General features: G+C 34.8%; 1 protein-coding gene and 3 long non-coding RNA genes across 4 annotated transcripts; all 4 read right to left on the minus strand.

The window, feature by feature from the left end:
* Window positions 1-130: 130 nt before the first annotated feature.
* LOC149397831 (monogalactosyldiacylglycerol synthase 2, chloroplastic-like) lies at window positions 131-3,921 on the minus strand. Its single transcript, XM_089615150.1, has 8 exons — window positions 3,529-3,921; window positions 2,654-2,826; window positions 1,828-1,989; window positions 1,529-1,670; window positions 1,116-1,340; window positions 973-1,035; window positions 759-833; window positions 131-662 (listed from the first exon to the last, which is right to left on the minus strand). Exons 1-8 carry the CDS (start codon window positions 3,793-3,795, stop codon window positions 402-404), a joined length of 1,368 nt encoding a protein of 455 aa, XP_089471276.1. The 5' UTR covers window positions 3,796-3,921; the 3' UTR covers window positions 131-401.
* A 1,202-nt stretch (window positions 3,922-5,123) lies between these two features.
* LOC149397832 (uncharacterized) lies at window positions 5,124-6,300 on the minus strand. The gene is made up of 2 exons (XR_016297215.1): window positions 6,076-6,300; window positions 5,124-5,349 (listed from the first exon to the last, which is right to left on the minus strand). It is a non-coding gene; the product is annotated as an uncharacterized LOC149397832 (long non-coding RNA).
* A 3,717-nt stretch (window positions 6,301-10,017) lies between these two features.
* LOC149397833 (uncharacterized) lies at window positions 10,018-10,976 on the minus strand. Its single transcript, XR_016297304.1, has 4 exons — window positions 10,698-10,976; window positions 10,474-10,590; window positions 10,157-10,351; window positions 10,018-10,064 (listed from the first exon to the last, which is right to left on the minus strand). It is a non-coding gene; the product is annotated as an uncharacterized LOC149397833 (long non-coding RNA).
* A 226-nt stretch (window positions 10,977-11,202) lies between these two features.
* On the minus strand, window positions 11,203-12,108 carry LOC149397834 (uncharacterized). Its single transcript, XR_016297299.1, has 3 exons — window positions 11,769-12,108; window positions 11,540-11,630; window positions 11,203-11,311 (listed from the first exon to the last, which is right to left on the minus strand). It is a non-coding gene; the product is annotated as an uncharacterized LOC149397834 (long non-coding RNA).
* Window positions 12,109-20,291: the final 8,183 nt, after the last annotated feature.

The raw sequence follows: 20,291 nt of genomic DNA on the forward strand, positions 1-20,291 counted from the left end.
CTTTGTTTGTGGGAGTCAATAGCTAACAGTCTTCAATATGCTCCAACAATCATTCAAAGCAATTAAAATAGAATGGAATTTCCAAAAGTCCTTGGGTTGTGATTTCATTGCAATACTCTTACAAGCTCTTGGAATTTAATTAATAAAATGAAATCTGATAAGCTAACTCTAAAACCATAGTTTTGACTAAACAATAAACTTGTGGAGGATAACTACATTTTTTCCCCCCAAATATACCTCACTTATCTTACAAAAACACCCTACAAATCTCAATCAATACAATCAATCATAGGACAATAAAGAAAATTACAAACTATATAGCTTCCTACACATAATATCCTAATTTTCGACACCTAGCAAATAATACGCTTTCATAATAAAGAAAATAAATTCAAATAAAGTCAAATCAAATCTGTGAAAGACGAAGTAAGCATGTAAGGGATGTTCCCTAGAGGCCCTCGTTGCTCGGCGAGGTCGTGAATGTCACGAACAATGTCAAAAACCGCCTCCGGTTGGGCAAGCTTAAGCGCATTCTCAGACATTCTTTTGAGATCATCGGTTTTCTTGCTAAACCAGTCAGATACGATCTTCGCCGTCTCTTTCGGGCTCCTCACGAAAACCCCAGCTCCATTGTCAACCACATAAGGCACATTTCCCTTTTCCTAGTGCAACCAACACGAAATATAAAAATATAAAATTAGAAAGCCTAATAATAATAAGAACATTATTAGAGTTAAATAAAAAATTTGGTCACTAACTTGTCCTGGAATGTAGTCATTTAAAATTATAGGAAGTCCTCTTATCAATGCTTCGGCTATCGTCCCGGGTCCAGCCTATAAACACAAAATCATAAAATTAATATACAAGAAAATTATATAGCGTGTGTAGTTAAAATGACATGTAATCTCATTAATTAGCCAATAATAAATTACATTATTATTATTATTATTATTATTGTTATTATTATTATACCTTTGTAATTATGCAATCACAAGCTCCCATCCATTTCTCCATTTGATTCTCAAATCCTCGGACCTAAAAACGAAGAGGTTATATATACACATAGTTTGTAGTAATTATGTATTAGTAAATGATGATAACTTTGATTATATTACCTTAACAGGTATTTTCCATTCTTCAGCCTCTAGAGTAGATACAAGGGCTTTATTTCTGCCACAAATGATGATTAATTGACCAGTTGGTTTTCCGAGCTCTTCGCAAAACAACGATTCTCCGAGAGCCTTTGCGGTTTTCTTGACCGGTCCCATTCCTTCCCCGCCTCCCATCAGTAGAACTGCCGGTAAATTGGGGTCCATTTCGAGCTCTTCCCTCAATTGATCCTATTTAAATAAATAAAATTATATGTCATCAAAATATAACTGTAGTGGGAAAATTCATATAATGTCCTTTTTTGAAAATTAGGTGAAATTTGATCTTAGGTGCACCAATTAGTAAGCGCTACTATAAGTAACACTTTTTAAATACAAATTTACGGTAAAAATTATTTTTTCGGAACGTCACTAAAAACCTTTGAAAGAATTGCCCGGGCAAACGACGGCCTAATTGGCAACCCAAAAACGCGTGTTTGAGATTCTTCAAGGCCGTCTAGTAAAGCCCTTTTCGCTACTTCTTCCGAGGGGCAGTAACATCTATTTACCCCTGGGTGAAACCTAGTCATAATCATTTCAAACAATTAGAAAAAGCTAAAAATAAATCATAATAAAAAATAGTATATTCCAATGAGAATAAAAGCAAACGATCTAGATATTATTATGGCATATTAGCCTTTTCTTTGAAATAAATAATTAAATAAATGGATGCACTAACCATGTAGGGTGGCAAGAGTTGAGGTCAGTGATAACAGTGACAAAAATGACTTTCTTTTGAAGTCCTTGCCATTTGAGGACCCATAAAGGAATGTGTTGCATCAATGGATGAACACTGATTATGATATCTGGTTTGTACTCCATTAGACCTGCCTCAACCTCTCTTTTTATGATTTTATCACATAACCAAATAAATAGATATTAGTATTAGAATTTGAACTACATATTCATAATTGAAAATCCCCTACTCTGAAATCTCATAATGTTAATGGATTTTCAGAGACATTATTTGTGGTTCCTAATTTTGTCCGGTAGTGATTTCAGTTTTGAGTTTCAATTCCTACCACGTCCAATTTCGGATTATATTTATGATTTATTTTTATTTTTATTTTTTATTTTATTTTTTGCAGTGATCCAAAATTCAGTGTATGGCCGTACCATCACAATCATCAATTAATTAGCAACAAAATAATAAACGAAAAAGCAATTAAAATCTTGAAAGTTGGACACAACATCTCTTCTTACCACATATACTCAACATGAAATTTGACCAAGTATAATAATAAAAACTAGGATATATCCTTATCATGTTGAGTTTGTTTCCGGTTACTTGAATTGCAAGCAAAGAGAAAGAAGGAAAATATCAACTATAAACTATCGTACCCTTAATCATATAAAATATCCCTCATGTTCTATTAAAGTTAAAACAAACTAATCCCCTAGTTAATTTTTTCAAATTGATGTTTCGCGTCCCGATTTTGAGTTTGTGTGAGGTTGCTTGAATCGCAAGCAAGGAGAAGAGAGAGAGAGAGGGGGTCGATAATTACTTGGCGTAATAAGCAGCAATGGCAGCGAGATAGGAAGAGTGAATCCAACGAGGAGAAGTGCTGTGAAAAGCAACTTTCCAAAGCTGAACATGTTTCACCATGAACTTGTACGATCTCTCCATGTCGTTTAACGGCCATCCCGTGTACTCTTTCCACACATCCTTCACAAATATCTGCCGCACAAAACACAAACAAAAATTAATTATTCAATTCAACCCGTCGTGGAAACAAAAAAGCAAATAAAGAAACTTCTTTGATTGAGAATTGACAAAAACTTGTGGGAGTGGTGACTAGTGAGAGTGAATGAGACATCTTTTTGACCATGGCAACAAAACCCTCGTGACGTCATTTTTTTTTGGGTGGTTTTGTTTCAAGACAATTTCAAGAAATTATCCACTTAAATAACTCATTCTATGTTTTTGTCATTGATCTACAAAACAAAACTACATAAACTTATCGCGAAAGGTGAAAACTCTTAAAATATAAAAATAATAAAACCAAAATAACATGTTTTAGACCCCTCCTTTTAAAAAGAAAAAGTACAAGGAGACTAAAACCACTTCAAGATCCCACATCCAAAAATGAAAAAAAAAAAAAAATCAAACAAAAATCACGAGTTACTCGTCTCATCAACAAATAATTTAGAGACGAAATCCTATACAAAGACAAAGGGAGTATAGGCCTAGGTGGAGCTAAAACCCCCTCAATTTTTTTTTTTTTTTTTTTTTACACTTTTTGCTAATGTTTATTTTTAGCTTTAAAATATACTAATCAGCTCCTTATAAAATTTTTCTTGCATATACGCCTCTAATTTATATTTCTGACTCCGTCCTTGACCCTATCATATTTAAAAAAAAAAAGGATGAGAATTATACCCGATACTCATCGCCAAACTCGGTGATGAAAGCGTCACGGATAGCCTCAGCAGAGGCTCGGTGGCCTCCGCCGGTGTCGCTCATGAGGATGAGCACGTTTTTCGTCCTTTCTGCTCCGATTTGGGCCAATTCCATCGTCTCGTCTTCATGTCCAAACCTCTCGTTGTTGCTTCTTCTTCTGCTTCGGCCTTGGCCCAGATAGTTTCCCGAGTAGCTTCCAAAGCTTTGGAATATTGACTTCCTCGGCGACGCCACCGACATCACCATCGCAAATATCCCCTCCGGAAAATTTAGGTTATTTTCCGAGGAAAGAAAAACAAAAAAGAAGGGTTTTTTTGTTAGTTTAATTTTTTGTAATTATTGTTTTTTTCTTGCTTTTCTTTTTGGTGTTTGTGCAGAAAAAGAAAAAAAAAAAAAAAGAAGAAGAAGAAGAATAGGAGATTCTGTGAAGAATATATATATATATTAGATTATTAGCAATCAACGCAGAAGCAAAGAATTCAGAAAAAAGAATTAATTTGGGATGTGTAAGAAAATCCAAGATGAGATTGACCGTTGGATTTGGTTCCCGCCACGGGAAATGGTATTTTTTTCCCGGGAGATACAATGATCGTACAATCACAACAACACATAGATATGAGAAATTAGGAAGAGCAAATGAACTATGAAGGAAAGATTCCAAACAGTCCAACGGTTGAATAATGTTTGTCACTGCCTGGGTGTGTGCGTATATATATATATATATATATACTGGTATATATAGACACGCACAGCAATGAGGAAGAAAGAGAAAACAGAGAGTCGGTTTTTTGGTGGCTCTGGTTTAGGACAGAGCAGAGAGAGAGAGAGATGGAAATATAACGTGACGTTGAATTTGTTATGTCCTTTATTAAAGTTTTTGGTTATAGAGAGAGAGAGGGTTTAAAAAAAGGTTCATTGTTAAACAAAACACAAAATTTGCTGAGATATTCGAGCTGGCAAAGAACGTGGTTGTGTTGTGTTTTATAATTATTATAAATATATATATATATATATATATATATATATATATATATATATATATATATATTGGTTATATGGGAGTTTTTGGATACGGGAATTATGCCGTGGAATTTTTGGGTGAATGATTTAAAAGTGTTTTTTTTTTTTTTTTTTTTTTTTTTTTTTTTTTTTTTGGGTTTAAGATCCGCATTTGTTGTGGAATGTTCGAGTACCTAGATTCGAATCTTTCTGTATAAAATGCCTCTGAGAGAGAGAGAGAGAGTACAGTTAGTTTTCTTTCCTTTTCTTTGTCCAAAAGAACAATCATATGTTGATAGTTGATTTATTGCCCTTTGAGTACGAATTATTTAGCTTTTCCTGAGGGGTAATGATGGAATAACAGATATTAGCAAGGTGGGTGAGCTGAAATGACAAATATACCATTGTATTGTTACGAGCTTTTGGTTTTGTTTGAACTTGAAGAGGTTGGGAAAAAAAGGCTTAAAATTAGGTTTGGCAAATTCGTGTTCGTATCGTAATCGTGTCGTGTTTATCGTGTTTTTGAAAATATGAGATAGAACCAAATCCGACCATTTATTAATCGTGTTTGAAACTTAGATCCAAATCCGACCATTTATTTTTTTACAAAACCATATCCATTTAAATTAAACCATTTATTAATCGTGTTAAATGGTTAATTTAATCGTGTTTTAATCGGTTTTACTCATTTAGACATTAATTACATCTACATTAATTATATCGAAAAAATGCGTTCTTCATTGCTCAACTCGAAGGAGAATCGTCACTCCTTCCATGGCATTTTGATGGAAGGGTAAACACCTACCATTGACACCATTAAAAATACAAATTTCAACAAATATAGGCTAACAAAATAGAAAAACACAATATATATATATATATATGACCATAAAAATTGAAAAATAATTCAACTATGCTTAACACACAACCTAGCACATAATTCAATTAAAAATGCCTACACATATTCTAATTTCAAAGATAACCAAAAAAACAAAATTCTATTATGTCCAATTTGTTGAACGATGTCGATTCCCACACAGAAAAAGCAAAAAACAAAAATTAAATGATAATAAAAACAAGTTGCTATCATGGTCAACATTGATAAAAATTCGTTGTTCGTAAATGAAAATCCATTTATGCAATTATATTTACAAGTGATTAATAAGAATCTAAATAAACAAAGAAATTTGTATCCAATGCCAAACTCAACTCGTTCTCTACCTCCCTAACTAAGTTCTACCAATATTTTTGAAGCTCAACAGCTCTAACTTGGATTTCCAGCACCCAAAAATCATAACACTTTGTCAACTGATTCAAAATTAAAATTCATTTGAAATTTGTCAATTATATTCCATAAAAAAGTTAGCAAACAAAAAGTTACTTTACCAAACAAAAAAAGAACCGGGTACTCGAGAGACAAGTGTGTGCTTGAAAATGTACTTCTATCAATAAATGTGTATCTTCATAGAATAAAAAAAAGAGAGATATTCAATGTGAGTGCTTGAAAACAAGTGAAGGAATATATACCTCAGTTGTGAGTTGTGACTTCATGAACGGCAACATAATAAACCAACACTTAGTATATCGCACTTACAGAATCCAAGTCTGTCAGCCCAGCGAGCTCTATATGTTCCATTTATGTGCAACACTAGATTAACTGTTCTTGCAACATGTGGGAGAGCAGGACTTTAGAATTACATTATTAACAGGAAATAAACACTTCAGTTTTCACTTTTCACCCAAAAAAGACAAATCCTAAAGCAAGCAAAGAACCTCAATCGGCGAAACAGGACCAGCCCAGCCACACAAAGTTGCTCCCCAAATCTGTATATGAGAATGTGTTGTAAACAAAGGAGGGTGAATATCTGAAACGAACTGAAGATAGAATAACTAAAGAAATACCCGAAGCTTCTGCCCCACAAACAACTTTCCTGAAGCGAGCTGCTTTGAAAGAAAAACATCCAGAAGAGCGTCCACTGAATACCTGCAAAACCCATTCTTAACATATTCTTATGCACCAAATAACAATAATCATGTTCTGAGCATGTAAGTTTGTGCTCATTTCCTTACCATCCATTAGTAAGCTCAACTCTGGCAGCAGTAGCACTTTGATTCTCAGGATCCCCTTCAAGAATTCTCTTAATCGCGGATCGGTGGCCATGATTTACTTCTCTTTCGTACATGTACAAACTCATTTTACATTCAATTTTGCTGCTTGAATAACTCAATGCCAGCACAAATTTGTATCAAGCAGTTCTATACCTATACTTCGAAAACCCAATTTTTGGTTTTTAAATCATCATGGAACTCAAATCAATTTTCGGACTTTAAACCAAAACCCTAAAAAAATTCCTTACCTCGTGCAAAAGACGAGGAACACCCCAAGCTCAATCTTTTCTCTTCCTTGGACTCACGCCAAACACTTCGAGAAGAAGAAAACCGTGCCAAAAAAGATGTTTGAAACCTACAAGAAATTCAAAGAGAAGACAAGGAAAAGAAGACGTGCGACGTACCTCACTTGAGCATCGACGACGTGAAGAAGCTCCTTTGGCCACTCTCTCTCTCTCTCTCTCTCTCTCTACCCTGATCTTTTTTTTTTTGCTCTGACCATGATCTCTCTCTAGCGCTTTCTTTATGCTCCATGTTTTTTCTTTTGTATTTGTATTAGGCGGTGCTTAGACGAACAAGGAGGATATGGAATTTATTATTCTAAAATTTTAATGATTCTACCACCCAAATGAAAAACGAAATTTCCCTCTTTTTTTATATACCCAATGAAATTTTTATGCCCAAACGAAAGAGAAAGAGGGGGAAAATATACCTAAATTAAATATTTAGTGACCTTTTTTTTTAGGTTTAAACTATTTTTTTATTGATAGTATTGGATATAAAGTTAAAAACTACAATTTTAAATTTATATCTAATCTCAAATTAATTTAAAAAATTAATATTTATATGAAATCTAAAAACTACATTGGTAAGGTAAAGTGAATTAATGATATTCTTTTAGGAGAATTTGATAATCTTAAGTTTGGTGTTTTTGTTTTTGATAAAAATTAGATATTGAATTCGAAAATAAATGGAGATAATAAGTCATTTTACTATAATTTGAATCAAATAAAATTGAATATGATACGTTATTATGTGGCTATTGTTATTGTGATTATAAATTGTGAATTGTGATTGTTCGATATTAATTGAATTGAAATAAAATAAAATTACATACGATACGTTATTACGAGACTATATATATATGATTCTTATTAATTATGAAGTCAATTGGTTATGGCTCCTTGAATTAGATTAAATTGAATATCGTTCTTTAAAATTAAATAAAATTAATTATCTTTTTAAAGTTATATAACATTTGATGCAATATGAATTGAATTGAAATCCAATAAAATTGAATATGATACGTTATTATGAGATGATAGTTATTGTCAATTAAAATTGTTCGATATGAATTGAATTGAATTAAAATAAAACAAAATTGAATATGATACGTTATTATGAGAATCTAGTTCTTGTTATTGTCAATTTTAAGATATATTTTTCAATATGAATTGAATTGAAATTCAATAAAATTGAATACGATACATTATTATGAAACTATAGTGTTATTGTTATTGTGAATTGTGATCGTTCGATATGAATTGAATAAAAATTGAAATAAAATAAAATTGAATTTAATACGTTATTATGAGACTATAGTAATTGTGATTGCTCGATATGAATTGTGATTCTTATTGCTCCCGTTAAGTCAATTGGTATACTATTGACTATATGTTATCATACATGAATTGATATTTATACGAATATACTTTATTTTATTACATCATATTTTCTAATATCAATTTTATGTTTATAATTATAATTTTATTTTTATAGTTATAAATTTATAATTTTACATATATGATATTAATCGTGTTTAAATGGATCGTAATCGTGCTACTACTCGTAATCGTGTTAATTGGATCATATTCGTGCGGGTCGTAATCGTGTTTCTTGTCGACCATTTAATAATCGTGTTAATCGGCTTTTTATCGTGTTACCGTAATCGTGTCGTTTTGAACCATTATTTAATCGTGTTAGCGTGTTCGATCCAATTAAGAGCCGACCTGTTTATTGAGATCCAAATCCGCTTTAAATCGTGTCGTAACCGTTTCATGTTTTGTGTCCGGACCAAATTGCCACCCCTACTTAAAAGTTTATACTATCATATTTTGTAGTTTTTATTATTGAGAAATACACAACAACATTGGGTAACAAAGCTTAATGTCAAAAAGTATATATCACTAGCTTATCTCATTACATATACACATTTGATTGCAAAATTAATTGCGACATTATATTTTGTAGAAACCTACGTGTCCAAACTTGAATAATTACTAAGAGAAACTTATGTTGCAATCGATCAATTTAATATAAACTAGTTCTGAGGCCGTGCCCATGGCACGGCATATATGCAATATGATCATTGAGTATTCTATTTTTTTTCTTTTATGTATGTTATGTTATGAAACGAGATAGTAGTAGATAATTGGTTCAACAAAAAAAGTAACAGTTAAGTTTATTTACATAAGCATAGGCAGATAGAGTTTGTAGGAGCATAATAATTTACCTGGGTAGATATGGTTGCTAATAACACGTAAACAATAAAGAGAATTTATAACTCAGGGCTTTGTTTTTTTTTGTTTTTTTTTTTTCTGTCAATTATTGGTAGAAGTGTATGGGTTTATCGAACTAACCTTGAAATATCCATTGTTGTTTTTTTTTTGAAGAGGAAGAACATAAATGTGCAGAAATGGGAGTATGAAGATGTGGTTATCTATTCAAAATCAAGGGAATTGGAGATAAAGTTAATTTTATTAAGTAAAGAGATAGATAGACATGTGGCAACATGTGTCAATAGTTTAAATAAATTTGGTGTCTAACAGAGTATTAGCAATGGTGAATGTACTTATAGTAGCTATTGAGATGTTGATAAATAATTAGTGGACGTAAACTATGTGTACCTATGACTTCTAGTGTTGTAAAACAGTTACATATATATTAAATTTCTTTATTTTAAAAGTTAAAGTTATCTATTCATTTATTCACATCAAAGTTATATATTTGAGGTGCTGATTTAATTTTTTGGTGTATGGTTAACTGTTTTTTTTTTTTTTTTTACTTTTCTTGCAGTCTTTAAGAGAGTATATGCACCACTGATTTCTTGTGTATGAGGTTAAACCTGGACACGCCAGTTCTGAGGCTCTTCATGCTTGGCAACCCATAATGCAGGATCGTCTATTGTAACAGATGAAGAAGGATTAAGGATCCACGATATGCGTTCCAACTTTATCAAATAATTGTCGTGCCAATGAGATACCTTCTTTAACTTTTGCCCCAATTCCGACCGTTTCATGGCTCTTTTTCCACCGCTGCTCGAAAATAGTGGGCACGTCATACGCAGCAGGGCCTTCGATTTTGCAGTGCAAGTCATGCCATAGCTGCCTCGGTCCCTTCGTTCCGCTCTGTTTTTTGACACCGCCAAGTAAAACACATTATAACCTGTTCATCAATTCTTTGGTATTTACAAAAAGGGGACATAGAAATTGACACTCACAGAAAAAGTTGGGTTCTGAAAATCTCCGTCAAACACAGTGTCTAGATCACGAAACAGCCGGTGCTGAGGTGTGTCGTAACGGCCATCATAGAGGTCTAAACCTCCTAGAAATGAAGTTATCTTCCGATTATTACCCCAAGCTTGTGTGTCCACAATTACGCATTTTTGATGATGCGTAAACAGAGTTCCTACAAGCTGAAAACGAACTTTTCACCTCAGCACCACATAAGAAAATAAGAGTCAATTTAGAAGAAAATAAAACATAAAAGGAATATTTATAAAGGTGAAAATGTTACTGGAACATGATAAATTCATGCCTGATGCTTAAAAATGCTGAGCATACTGCTAGCATACCGCGGCGACAACATGCAAGTCACCGACGAGTGCTTGAAGAACTTCTTCGTTTCTTCATCGTGCATTTCGATCACTCATTTCTGTCATCAAATTAAGCAACGCTGTTATATGTATGTTGAGTTAACACTTACTGTACCAAAAAGAGCAAGTCGCTCAAATAATAATGAAGACAATGATTAATTAGTACCGTCTTTAGAAAGAAGTGGTGGTGAGAGGTCTTATCATCCCAAACGAGCATAAGAAGTCTGATGCCTTCCTGAGACTTGAATTTAAGCAAATCTCCGAGGCTCAAATCCCCGCCGTTTGGCAAAGGCCTTGTCGGTTTTCTAACCACTTTCACTTTGTGAAATATGGACCAACCAACAATGTATATCAGATGATGAGCCTCCAATATCGCGTGGCATATATCTTCCCAGCAATTCTCTTGATCGTACGATTTTCCGTTCTCCAATTCGATTTCTTCAGGTGTTGGATCCGGGGAGTGAGCATCCTGGTATAGAGTCACCGAACCGGCTTTCCGAGCCGGAAAATAGAGCAGCTTCCCGAACGGATTCTGTGAGTTTGGAATCACACGCGTGTGAGCAACGCGCGCCCCGGCGAGGCACATTGTGACGTGGGTTGCTGGTGATGATTTTCCCGTAGTTAAATGAATTTACCTTGAAACGCACCAGCAATAAATAAGTTGTCCCATGGTGTTTCTATAACAAAAAGCTAGATCAGTCTAGAAACTTCAGTTTTCTTCCGTCTTAACGAAGACCACTGTATGATATGGTTTGATGTATACGAGACCAGCATTTTCAACTGCAGATGAAAAGGAAAACAATTAAAAGAGGAATGTGAAGCATGAATGAAAACAAAGTTATTTATAAGCAAACAACAATTTAGTAAATAATAAATGTGCAAATCACAATAGGTGATCAAGTTAATAGAAAGCATTTTTAACTTTCGACAATAACAGTTAACGTAAAGATGTGATGCAAAATATTCAAATTCATTCACTAATGTATTGCTAAAACAATAAAATATTACCTGTAAATAGAGTGTTGTCTATTTTACAAGTCTGTTGTTTCGTCAATAAGTGTAATACGAGCCTGTTTTTTAGGTTATGTTGCATTCCTACCTAGAAAAGAAAGAAACTTTTGGTGAGAGTGGGTGAGAGTGACAACTTTACTGGAAAATAAAAATAAAAGCAAGATAATATGGCAATAACTATTCTGCTAGCACTTTAAATAAATTCTAAGAGCAGTATATCTATTACCTTGGCTGAAGCACCAAATTTATATTTTGTTCTAAACGATTAGCTAAGAACAGAATCTCGTCGTAGACCAGCGACTCTGAATCCTTTACGGCGAGATTCGATCGATCCTCGTTGAGCTTTGTCTCGCGCTTTCTCTTCGTCGTCAAACCTTCCAGTCTCTCTCTCTCTCTCTCTCTCTCTCTCTCTCCCGCTGAATATCTCTGTCTCTGTTTCGCCCTCTCACTCTCGCTATCTCTCTCTCGCTCAATCCCTCTCACACAAACAAAACAGGAAAAGAAAAAAGAAAGAACAATCTGAAAAGGGGAAACGGGAAAACCAAGAGCTCTCAGCAAGAACAAAAACACACTGATGCATTAATTGTTTCAGCCCATTAAAAAAACTTAGAATGTGCCACGTGGCGATTGAGGAGAGTGACGAAACGTTTTTTTGCTTAAGATTTTTGGGTCTTTTAATGAGAGTAAGTAGAGATTTTTGGGTCTTTTAATGAGAGTAAGTAGAGGGTTTCAAAAAGAAAAACACAGCAGCCGCTCCTCCCCTGGGGCTAGGTACGGGCAGTGGCCTCCGCCGCTCGCCGTCGTGCCTTCGGCTCTGGGGGTGGAGATATAAATAATGAAACGCCTCCGGTGTGAGAGAGACCTATCCAAGCTTGACAGAGGAGAGGCGGCGGGAGCTTGGCGAGGCGTCGTCGATCGCGGATCCTCGGTGGCGATGCCATGGCCGGCGGCGCCCATGCGTGGTGGGTTGTTGGCGTTCATGGTGTGGCGTTTCTCTTCGGTGACGGAGCGGCGACAATCTTCGGTGGCGGAGCTGCGGTGTGTCTCCCCGGAGGCGGTGCGGCGACGGGCGGAGCTGAGGTGTGTCTCCCCGGAGGCGGTGCGGCGACGGGCGGAGCTGCGGTGTGTCTCTCCGGAGGCGTTGCGGCGATGGGCGGAGCTGCGGTGTGTCTCCCCGGAGGCGGTGCGGCGACGGGCGGAGCTGCGGTGTGTCTCCCCGGAGGCGGTGCGGCGACGGGCGGAGCTGCGTTGTGTCTCCCCGGAGGCGGTGCGGCGACGGGCGGAGCTGCGGTGTGTCTCCCCGGAGGCGGTGCGGCGACGATCCTTGGTGACGGAGCTGTGGCGTGTCTCCCCGGAGGCGGTGCGGCGACGATCCTCGGTGACGGAGCTGCGGCGTGTCTCCCCGGAGGCGGTGCGGCGACGATCCTCGGTGACGGAGCTGTGGCGTGTCTCCCTGGAGCCGGTGACGATGCGGCGCGGTTCCTCGACGACGGTTTCTGCGAGGCTCTTCGGTGTAGGCTATCGATCTCTAGTGGCGGTTTTAAATTTTATTTTGTTTTTTTTTCGATTTAAAAATATTTGAGACTCGTTTATTTTGTTACAGCGTTTTGTCTGTTTTGGTTTGTTTTGGGAGCGGATTAGCCGTCGTCCACTATCCCGATGTGGATTTCCTGTTAGGTTTTAATCTATGCAGGTTGAAGAGCCACCTTTTCGTGGTTACCGGACCAAGTTTGGTTGGATTTTTCCATCGCCAATCTTTGGGTTTTTTAACGAGTCTCTTGTGTGCTCTATTGGTGCTTGTTATTCTTCCCGTTGTCGGAAGTTTGCACATATCGTACTCTTACCGGATTTTAGTGTTAGATTCACCTCGACTTAGGTCTTGGTAATCCATGTACTATGGTGTTTTTCTCCTGTATTGATGGGTTTTTACCCAATTTTAATGGAATATCCTTACTATTCAAAAAAAAAAAATGAGAGTAAGTAGATTTCCAGTTATATCATAATTTCTAGTATTTATTAAAAATATTTTAGCTGAATAGTCAATTAAAATGAGCTAAAATTTATTGTAATTATCCAAATTTGCCATTCTTATTAAGGGAATAACTCAAGTTTAATTTTATTAAGCAAATAGCCCATATATTCGACTCAGACCATAATGCCCTCACTTCTTTCGTGAATATGTTAATTTAATTAACGTATGGGAGTGAGTTAGGTTAATTAATTAACTTATTGGTTAAATATTAGCTTATGTTCTGATTTTTTTGTGAGTAAAGTTAGTTTACTAAATGATTGAATTAGGAATTAAGTTAATTAATTGAATGCTTTGAATATCAATTTACTTAAGTTCTTATTTTTTTATTTTTTTTTGTGAATTTCAAATCCTTCACGAATTAGTTAATTAATTAACCTAACTCACTCCAGTATGTTAATCAAATTACCCTATTCGTGAATTTACAGTGAATCAACAAAATCATCGAATCCCTCGCCGAAATCCTTTCTTCCCCGCCGGAAACTCGACTCTGACCTCGCGGCCGTGGAGGACTGCGATTTTTCTCTCCTTGATCGTCGCCGTCACTCCGACGCCAGGCTTCGCTTCGTCGGAGACGGAGGCGGCGATAACGACGATCTCGTTGGAGACGAGAAGGATTGATCCGGAGCTGTGCTTCACCCTGGAGGACTGCGATATTCCTCTCCTGGATCATCGCCGTCGCTCCGGCGCCTGACTTCGTGTCGTCGGAGACGAAGGCGGCGATTCCGGCGATCCGGAGCTGTGCTTCACCCTGGATTTACGGCTCCGAGAGCGAGCGCAGAGGAGAAATACTAGAGCTAGGGCTCCAATGAGGGAGAGAGAGAGGATCATGATTACCACGTAGAGACCCGAGGTTCACCGGGAGAGAAAGAACGAAGGTGAAGAACAAGTTTTTTTGTTTTTGTTTTTTTTTAGCGAATTGAACGAGTTTTAGTTAGGGGTAGTTTAGCAAGTGTCTAAATGTTGGGCTATTTACTTAATAAATTGAAACTTGGACTAGTCTCTTAATTTTGATGGATCAATTAGGCTATTGAGCAAAATAGCCCTAAAATGAGTGCATTTATAAAATAGTTAAAGTTTGTCTAATATTAGTAAAATAGTTATAATTTAAAAAATAAAAATATATCCAAGTACTTGATTTCAAATTTTTTTTAATCTAGTGATTAAATGTCTTAAACTGACAAATTTCGTATGTATATAATTAAAATTTTAAATGACAGTCCAAAAAAATTTGACAATGTAACTCTAACTATTTTAATAAACAGTTTAACTTTTGACTATTTTATTAATTAATTAGTTTCAAATGACTATTTTATATAATTATTTCTTTGTTAAAAGTGTAAAATAAATTCAACACACTTCAAAAGTTCAACTAATAAAGCTATTATTCAAGCAAAAAGAAAAAAGAAAAAAACTAATAAAGCTATTAAAAAAATATTACGGCTTAAAAGTAAACTTCCTGAAAGCAATTGAAATTGAGCCATAATATTGTTATAGGGATGGTATGACACTAGGGGTGACAATTTGGTCCGGACACGAAATACGAAACGGTTACGACACGATTTAAAGCGGATTTGGATCTCAATAAATGGGTCGGTTCTTAATTGGATCGAACACGCTAATACAATTAAATAATGGTTCAAAACGACACGATTATGGTAACACGATAAAAAGCCGATTAACACGATTATTAAATGGTCGACACGAAACACGATTACGACCCGCACGAATATGATCCAATTAACACGATTACGAGTAATAGCACGATTACGATCCATTTAAACACGATTAATATTATATATGTAAAATTATAAATTTATAACTATGAACATAAAATTATAATTATAAACATAAAATTGATATTAGAAAACATGATGTAATAACTAAAGTATATTCGTATAAATATCAATTCACGTATGATAACATATAGTCAATAGTATACCAATTGACTTAACGGGAGCAATAAAAATCTCAATTCATTTCAAACAATCACAATTACTATAGTCTCATAATAATATATCATATTCAATTTTGTTTTATTTCAATTCATATCAAACAATTTTCATTCACAATCACAATAACTATCATCTCATAATAACGTATCATATTCAATTTTATTGGATTTCAATTAAATTCATATTGAAAAATCACAATTTGAAATTGAAAGTACGTATCACATTCAATTTTATTTTATTTCAATTCAATTCAATTCATATCGAACAATTACAATTTACAATCACAATAACTATCATCTCATAATAACGTATCATATTCAATTTTATGTGATTTTAATTCAATTCAATTCACAATCACAATAACTATCGTCTCATAATAACGTATCATATTCAATTTTGTTTGATTTCAATTCAATTAAATTCATATTGCAAAATCATAATTTATAATTGACAGTCACAATAATTATAGTCTCATTACAACGTATCATATTCAGTTTCTTTGAATCATTTGAGTATTGGTTAGAGAGTCACTCATAGTGTATTTGTTGAATATGTGAATGTGAATTTGGGTATTGATTATGTACTTGTTGAACTTTTGATTTTCGGTATTGTTGAACTTCTGGTCTTGGGCATTGTTGAACTTCTGATTTTGGCTTGAGTTTAAAGTGTGTTTGTTTTTGGTGTAAGTGTTTTATTTTTATTTTTTTTACAGGCTATAAATGGATTGTGATTCTAAATCAGTTGAATAAACAATGTCGATGTATCGGAAGTTAGTACAAAAAGAAAGATGACAATTCTGATCTTATGAATGTTATGTTTTTTTTATAATTATATCGCAACTAATTGAGTCCAAATGTCTAAACACGGTTAAATACCCATTTAACACGACTATTAAACGGTTTACTTTAAACGGTTATGGATCTGTAAAAAAAATAAACGGTAGGATTTGGATCTAGATTTCAAACACGATTAATAAATGGTCGGATTTGGTTCTAGCAATTATTTATACAAACACGATTAACACGACACGAACACGAAATTGCCATCCCTACGTTATACTCTTGTAAAAGCATAAGGGTCGTTTTGAGGGGCCTGTTTGGTAGTTAACTCAAAAAGTTTTTGTTTTCTATTTTCTAATTTTTGTAGTTGTACTGAAAAATTATTTTGCAGTTGTTTTCAAAAAGCTGTTTGGTACAGTTTTCATTTTTGTTTTTGAGAAATTGAAAAAACTGAAAAAACTGTTTGGTACAGTTTTCATTTTTGTTTTTGAAAAAATGAAAAGAGAAGATGAGGAGAAGGAGGAGAGAAGAGAAGAATTTTTTTTTACAAAACACATTTTATTTGTTTTCAGTTTTCTTTACTCTTTTACAAAAAAACTTCAAAAGTTTTTGAAATTTTTTTCCGAAAAATTAAAACAAACACCATTTTCACTTTTTGTTTTCAATTTTTTCCACTAAAAAAGTGAAATATAGTTTTTGGAATGAAAACCAAACACATCCAATTTTTCATTTTTTTTTTCATTTTATGTATAAAGCATATCCACATTCAAAATGTATTTAGGAGTACCAAAGTTATGAATATTTAATTAAACTTTTTACAAATAGATGAATTGATTTTAATTCTAAAACTATGACTATATTTATTGATAAATTTGTCAATAAAACTGTGTTTATTGATAGACAATCATGTCAATAAACACCTATGTTTAACGACAAACTTGATCATAGTTTTGGAATTAGAAGCAATTTTTAAATTTGATCAATTGTTTTTTAAATAGTCATAATTTTAGAATTATGTAAAAAAAAAAAAAAATTTGCGTTGTATTTTATTTTATTTGATTGATTCTTTTAGATATGTTTGCTAAATTTACGCGCCCTTTCAAAAAATTTATATGTAAGTGCACGTAGTCGCTCAAATAGTAAAATTGTAAAAACGAGTCAATCCCACGAGAGCTAAGTTTAACCGAAAATAATACTAAAGATAATAAATGGGGGTTTTATGGTTATGGGAAGGCGAGGGAAACATCTTCACTATTCTCTCCTATGGCCGAGACTCTTAGAACTAAATCCGAAAGAAGCCCGTAGTAGAATATTTGGAGTTAGATCGAAAGAGTGACACCATGATGTCGGCATTTGCTCAACATCTTTTTGAAGCATGCCCACGCTTCATAGTAATGACTCGCTATCTCATTGACCAAAACTATGGATCTCGTTTCGTAAACGGGCTGTCTTCTCGAAAGGGAAGAACTTGGCGAAGAAAGCATTGTAGAGATCGTCCTATGTTTTGATGGAGTCCACATGCAGTGACTTTAGCCAACTCTTTGCTCGGTCGCGTAGAGAGAAAGGGAATAATCGAAGACAAATAGCATCGGCAACGATATTATGGATCTGAAAAGTATCATATAATTCGTTGAAATTTGCGATGGGCTCATTCGGGTCTTCGTTGGGGGCTCCAGATTACTGATTTTGTTGAATCATGTTAATTGTCCTCGTCTTTATTTTGAAGCTTTGATTCCCTTCGATGGTTGGATTTTTGATTGCCGAGCGATACCCTTGGGTCGTGGGTAGCACATAATCCAAGAGTGGTCTTTCAAGTTCGCCCATGGTTTATTGTTTCTTCTTTTATTTTTGATTATTTTTGCACGTTTTCTCAATTTCAAGGTCGATCGGAATAAGACTTGAATCACCTTCTTTATGTATGCATGCACCTTCACAAGAGCCAAAGAGAACACGAAAATAGGTGAATACAAATAAATAATAGAAGGTACAAATAGAAAACTATAGTTGATTGAATTTTAATTAAAACAAAATTCCCGGAAACGGCGCCAAACACTTGTTGCAAATTTTACACACATGCAAGCGCACGTGTTGCCCAAGTAGTAGAGTATACATGAAATACATGTATCGATCCCATGAAGAAAACGTTTAACTAATGAAAAGACTAACTAGCATGAATTGAACCCAAGATTTATGATGATGATTTTGACAAATTAAAATAGCAAAATTGACAAAGAAGTTAAAGATGATTTTTTACGCTAATGAAAATGACAGAACTATGGCTTCACAACTTTCATATGGTTTGGATTCTAAAAAATAAAGTACGAAACACACGCACCTAGTTTGCTAATCATGTTCACGATAATTGTAATCCTAGATCTCTCTTGAGCATCTAACAATCTCAACCTATGCCGGGATATCTTCTCTCGATCTCAACCCCTAAAAACAATGGCTAGCATTAATAACAAGAACGTTCTCCAGAGTCCGTAACAGCCTAGCTATGTCTAACCTAGGAATGTATCACGGTAAATTAACTCTTTTGCACAACTAACTTAATCTCTTCCGGGCATCAAATCAATCATAATATCATGAACACGGTCGCGAGTCGAAAATAAGAATCAAACATAGAATTAATTTAAACAAAATATGATAGCTCATATGACTTCAATTGATGAATATAAACGAATCCATAACCATAATCCTAACTTGCTATACCATAATCTATAATGGACTTAGTGCATGATGAGATGGAAAAAAACAACGAAGATGAAATTGAAGAACTCGTGAAATTGAAATCAAATTCAAATATTATAGAAGAGAATAAAAACTGTGAATAATGGTGGTGATACGGTGGTGGTGATGATCTTCTCTGAATACTTCTTCTCTGCCGAGCTTTTTCAACCAAACAAGAATGATTAAACTCTCTATGTTCACTGAACCACTTTTTGTGAGTTTCGGGTGTCGGAAAAGTGTTCCGAAAAATTCTCTATGCTCCCTGAGGTTGCCCCATTCTACTCGTGTGCTCCGATTTCTGCTGTTAGCTCCCAAACTATGAAAATATAGGAAAAACTCAAAAACACCATCAAAATCCTCTAAAACTCATGACGTTTCATCGTTGAGTGTACTAACAAACGCGTGTAAACTTGAATTGTTATTTGGCCTCGAGTGATAAAACAAAATAAAATCACACAAAGATGTTATACTAAAACAATGGTAAAATTTGTTGGAATCGATCTAGGGTTTGAGAAAATAATTAACGCTTCGATAAGCGGCGGAATTTTAAAAATTTTCTTTTACAAGTAAAACAGTTTTTACTAACCTAGACAAGTGCAAGTACATGTAATTAAAAACCAATATGAGCTAGAAGTTTACTAACCTTTCTTGAAGCTTGAACTTTGAAGAAGCTTTTTGGAAAGTTTGCAACGCTCGTCTCCCCTCGCAGCACGTCTCTCTTTCTTTCCTCGGCACCTCGAGCAACCACGAAAGTTTCTATCACTAAATCACTCGAAAAGAAGGAATCAGTGAGTGGGCACTTTTAAACGCTACGACTTAAGAACGAGTCTCGAAGTCGCAGAGCTAAACACTAGGTCGAGTGAGGACCTAGGTGCCAAGACAAGAAAAAATCGAAAATAAACTAGAGAGAGAGAGAGAGGATTTTCGGCCAACAATGTCTAGAGAGAGAGTCTCTCAATCTCTAACTTGTGTTGAATGAGAAAACAATGAGAATGAAGGCCCTATTTATAGGAGAGGGGTTGGCCTTGGAAAGAAGTAGTTTCCTCTTATTTTCCAAGCCTTTATGAGCAATCTTTTATTACCCATACCTATCAATATAGGCGCCCATCTCATACAATCCACAAGGGATTAGTTTCCTCTTTTGTTTCCCTTCTTGGTGCCTTGGCCGATTCTCCTTGTTTCCTCATAGAGGAAATTTGTTTCCTCTTTTTCTTTTGGCAAGTATCTTGATACATTTATGCACAAAATATTCTCTT

The sequence above is a fragment of the Urtica dioica genome, chromosome 5 (genome assembly GCF_054948205.1).
Source record: "Urtica dioica subsp. dioica isolate 48M chromosome 5, U.dioica_male_clone48M_v1_H2, whole genome shotgun sequence".
Classification (NCBI taxonomy): domain Eukaryota; kingdom Viridiplantae; phylum Streptophyta; class Magnoliopsida; order Rosales; family Urticaceae; genus Urtica; species Urtica dioica.